General features: G+C 32.9%; 1 protein-coding gene across 1 annotated transcript; it reads right to left on the reverse strand.

Annotated features, from left to right (window-relative positions):
* Positions 1–1,959: 1,959 nt before the first annotated feature.
* Positions 1,960–4,103, reverse strand: LOC112504917 (glucan endo-1,3-beta-glucosidase-like). The gene is made up of 2 exons (XM_025108874.1): positions 4,041–4,103; positions 1,960–3,192 (listed from the first exon to the last, which is right to left on the reverse strand). The coding sequence occupies exons 1-2, from the start codon at positions 4,093–4,095 to the stop codon at positions 2,240–2,242; spliced, it is 1,008 nt and encodes a 335-aa protein (XP_024964642.1). The 5' UTR covers positions 4,096–4,103; the 3' UTR covers positions 1,960–2,239.
* Between the last annotated feature and the right edge of the window lie 1,181 nt (positions 4,104–5,284).

The raw sequence follows: 5,284 nt of genomic DNA on the forward strand, positions 1-5,284 counted from the left end.
AGAATTGTTAATGACTAATTACAAAGCTAATGACTATTTATACTAGGAAAGCATTAAACCTATTTATAGCTTAATAACATAGAGAACTTGAATACAACAACAACGCGCATACTTGAACCCAACACATAAAGATCAAAATCAAGTATGGGGGACTGAACAGAATTACCTGGAAGGTTGAAGATTGAAGAAGACGACGATTGTTGGAATGGTTGATTGTTGAAAATTGAAGAAGTCGACGATTGTTCAAGTATGGGGGACTGAACAGAATTACCTGGAAGATTGAAGAAGACGACGATGGACAGAACCCTGGAAGGTTGGAAATTGAAGATTGAAGAAGACGACGATGGAGGCAGAACCCTAAACAGAATTAGCCTATGGTAATCTATAAACTACAATTACCTGGAAGGTTGAAGATGAAGACGATGGAGCGATGGATTGAAGGGTGAGAGCAAGAGCAGTGGATTGAAGGTTAATATATTGAAGAGAGAGCGAGAGCGATGAATCATCATCTTGGGGAGCAATTTTGCCTGAATCGTCGTATTGGAAACCGTCGTCTTGGGCGACGAGTGTCAGCAAGGATTAAATATAGAGGTTATTGATTAAAAACCAGCAGGGATGTAAAGGCTTAGATTTAAAACCAGCTTTAAAAACAAGTACTTTGTGTTTTAGAGTTTGTACTTTTTTAAGACTTCAAGTAATAAGGTAGTATAGATAAATATTATAACTAAAATAGCATTTGTAATTAAATAAACTATAATTATATATACATCAAACTTGCATAAATATTAAATATTGAATTTGTTGTACATTTCACCAACATCAGTTGGTGTAGAATTGTAGTGAAATTGTGTGAAAACTGATATAAAAATGGGATTTTTGTGATGATGAGATGTCTTTTACCGAGCAACAAATACACACCCAATTTCTTTAATAAACACGTTTAACGAAATTATACACATAACATAAATAATAAGTTTTCAAATATTATTATAAGGTCTTCTTAAAATAATAAGTTACACAAATATTAATTGTGCTATTAATTTTATTTCAAATAAATATTTATTGTTGTAGAAGCCTAACAAAAATTAACTTTAAAAATTAATCGGAAGTGAAAAAAATGGGGAATAGGGTGCGAAATATTAAAAGTGAAATCAAGATAATTCTAAACAAAATAATCACCAACTAATATTGGACTCTTTGATGCCCTTGGCCACCGCCCGGCTGCCCACCCACAGGCCCGACCATGGGTAGAAGTAGAGATGGCAACGGGATCGAAGATATTGGAGATCACAATTCCCATCTCCGTTCCTTGCTCCCTATCCTCATTCCCGTCGGGGAATAAGTTTCCTTCCTCTTCCTCATCCCCATTGGGGGTCGGGGATCCCTATGGGGAAATGAGATTTGTTTCCATTTACAAAATTTAATTTTCTCTATAATATCTTTATAAATGTCAATTTTTGCATTATTATTTTAGAACTTCAATTAACCAAATGTTAATAGTTATGTTTGCACAAGACTAGTTCAAAAATAAATATATTAATTACAATATTTAATAATTCAAATTTTATACATCCACATTGTTATATCACCAAAACTTTCTCCTAACAATCAAACTAATATTATAATATCTTTTGAAAATTTTCTCATCATCAAAGATTGATTATATGTACGTGTTATATATATATACACTAATTCGATTCGTCATTATTATAATACTATACATCAAAAAATATATTTATACACTCTACATAAAATAAATTTTTACAAATAAATACACGGGGTCGGGGATCGGGTTTGAGAGGTATCCCCATGTCTCGTCAACTTGGGGATTCCTCGGTCAGTACACGGGGTCGGTGATCGGGTTCCCCATCAGGTACATGGTTTTTTTTTTGCCATAATATAAATAGAAAATGAGACTAAGATAATAAAACTATATGTCGTTGTATATGATCCAGAGAGTTTGAAAGTACATATGAGTTCCATTTATAGTATATAAATTATACATACTTCAAAAGGAAAATATGAACTATTTTTTACCTGCAAATATATCAACCATAACAAATACGAGCCTTTAAGTAAAAGAAAAAAAATGACAGTTTTTATTCAGATATGGGACACAGTATAAGCCAACCCCTTGATCAAATCTCTTTAAGATTTGGAAGTAGACCATGCATAACCAACCTTCTTTATTTGATAATGGAAAACCACTTTATTTTTGTATACGAGTGTCTTTCTTTAGTTAAAAGTTCACTTGATATTTGGGTTGTCGATTTGGAGAGAAAAGCCCGAAATGTTTTTCCGTTTCTGCTCCGGGCTTTCTGTTTTCATCAAACATGGCAAATATATATGTCTCTATAGTTCTTCCTGGCTTCCTTGGTGACCCTGTCGTGCTTTTCACATATTTGATCAAATTGTTATTATAAGTTCCAGCATTTTCCACAATTGCTGCACGACCACCTGCTGACTGCCATCCACTCTCCGACACAACAATTTCCACATTCTCTCCACCAACACGTGCTTGAGCCGCATAGTGAGCATCTAACATGGCAGTGAAAAGATTGGAGTACAGTCGACCGTTATCATTCACAACCGTTCCTGGTGCAGTGAACAATGCATATGGAAGATTTCCGTTAGGGTCGCCAAGGTAACCAAAGTAGGGGTAGATGTTGGCAAGGACTGGCAAGTTGTTTGCTGCTAGAAATCTTATTATTGGCTCTATAAATCCTCGCACATTGTCATTAAATGCACCATTGCTCGGCGGAAAGGAATTCACTATGAGACCGGTGTAGGTTGCAGTGGACACCTTGATTTGATTCCCTAGTCCCGCGGCTCTAATGGCACCGTGGAGATTTCTCATGGCCGAGAGTACAAAATTGGCGAATCGCCTACTTTCATTATTTGGATCGACTTCATTTCCAACAGCAATGTATCTGAACCTGACTCCAGGGAAGTTCTGGATGTTGTTTCTGACCCACGTGTTAGCAGCATTTTGATCGTTGAGGGATTGCAGAACATCATTAGGAACATCGAGGATGAGTTCAATATTTGTTCCTTGCAGAGCTCGAAGAGTAGCTTGATTTGGATCATAGATTCGCATTCTAGTTATTCCATTGCTTCTGTAAAAGGTCACCACATCTTGCTCTGAGGGCAAACCATCACCGACTCGCCCATTGCACACGCCTACTTGCGCATCTAATTTGCAACAAGTAAAAGAAAAAAATATTATTCGATTTGAGACACAAATTAAATTTTATTAAATAATTATGTATAACGTTTAAGTATATAAATCGAGTACAAACATGTTATATATATATATATATATATGTGTGTGTGTGTGTGTGTATGTGTGTGTGTGTGTGTGTAAAACATTGATAGAATACCTACTTTCCTCATACACGCTCATTTTGGTTAACTCCCGTAAATGCTCTATCGACTTGTATAATATGCATAATAAATTAAATATTTTATTTTTGATGGTTCATTTTTATAATGTTTTTATTATTAATTTATGGGTTTTAATCTAAACACCATCTTATATAATGTGTAGTCTTTCATCAAATATTTATTATTTATTTTAAATTTATGGTAAAATAAATTTTAGGAAATAAATGATAAAAGTAAAACTAAAAATAACGCTTGGTGCACAAGATATACAACATCCTAGCAAGGGATGTGGAATACACACGGAGCCATACACATTACCTATAAGAATATGGTCAAAATAAGAAAACACGAAAACGACAAAATCATATAACGGAAATCACATGTGATTACGGAACATGGTCATTACAGGAGTGAATGCATGAATCACATGTGATTTTAGTGTAAAATCACATGTGATATGCATGTTCTTGTATTTTTTATACCATTCTTGTTTGAACCCAACTATATATATATATATACACACACACACACGGACACACATAAAAGTATCTGGATGTACAAACATAAAAATCACATTAGTTAAGGAAAAAAAACATGAAACTCGTATTTCTGGATTATGAGTTGATAAGCTGTATAACGGGAAGGGAGAGAAAGACCTGTGAACACAAGAAGGTTCATGAGTAAGCCGAGTAGTATGAGCTTTGATGCCATGGCTTTCGTTTTATGAAATTTGTGTTCGAGATGCAACCATATATATAGTGGCTGAAATCCACAAAATCATTTAGTTTTGTGGAAAATTTAGACCAATTAAATTTGTTTTACTTGTTAGTATATGCATGAACCAATAAATTTTTCGTTTTTTATATCGAGAGTAACCTCTTAAACAGGTAAGTGGACGTTTTCCACATAATGAGTTAAGGGGTCTCATTTTTTAAATAGTTTCTCTTATTGAAAAGTCTTCTATTCGAGAGTCTAATGTATTTATTCCAAGTAGGTACAATCGAATAATGTTGTTAATAATGTCATATTTAATAGAAACTAGTTGTGTACCCGCGCAATGTGGCGGGAACCGTGAATTTTAACGATTTTGAAGTTTCATTGGTTTTATTAGAGATAATTTAACGATTATATAAGTTACATTTGGTCTTTACATGTTAATACAATTTGAATAAATAAGAGTTATAGTTTCAAATACAGTCTATCGATGAAAAAAATTGTATGACAGTTTAAAATCTAATATATTTAAAATCCAACATGTTTAAACGACTCCACAAATGTATTCGATTTACATCAAGAGCAAAAAAATCAAGAGATCGAGAGTTCTAGAGCAATTGAATGAGAAAACTTTTAATAATTCATGGTGAATATTAGTTTGAATCTCATCTTGGGGGATGTGGAGAATACATAAAGGTATGAGAGGGTGATGACATGAGTGAAAGACATCAAAAGTATCTTGGGAACAAGAAAAGAAAAGTAATAATGTGCATTAGTAATTTGTATTATATGTTATTTTAATTATAGATTAAAATATTTTAAGATTGAATGGATAAGGTAGTGGTAGTACTTAATGCATTATGAGTTGTTTTTAAGACTTTTAAGAGTTTGTGCATAAATGTATAGTACTTTATGCATTAAAATTGTTTTTAAGACTTTTGATAAATCCGGTTTATAAAATAGAATATATACTTAATTATATTACTAGAAGCGTACTCGCGCAATGCAGCGAGATACAACATGTTTTTAATATTTTATTTTATTATTTATCTCAGTCGATGTTATAATATGGCTTTATGTGATTTTGAGAAAACGATGATGTTTTTATTTTTGAATAAAATATATGTTTGACGATATCATAAAAATTTGACAAAAATATATCGATATTAGTATCAAATTAACTATT

Source organism: Cynara cardunculus, unplaced genomic scaffold, assembly GCF_001531365.2.
Source record: "Cynara cardunculus var. scolymus isolate 2C unplaced genomic scaffold, CcrdV1 Un_Scaffold_7332, whole genome shotgun sequence".
Taxonomy (NCBI): Eukaryota; Viridiplantae; Streptophyta; class Magnoliopsida; order Asterales; family Asteraceae; genus Cynara; species Cynara cardunculus.

What these genes read in the sequence shown, in the direction of transcription:
- LOC112504917 (XM_025108874.1), bottom strand. Translation starts at nt 4,095, where the DNA reads ATGGCATCAAAGCTCATACTACTCGGCTTACTCATGAACCTTCTTGTG. An exon ending in GAACCTTCTTGTGTTCACAG is followed by an intron (nt 3,193 to 4,040) that starts GTCTTTCTCTCC and finishes GTTGCAAATTAG; the next exon opens with ATGCGCAAGTAGGCGTGTGC.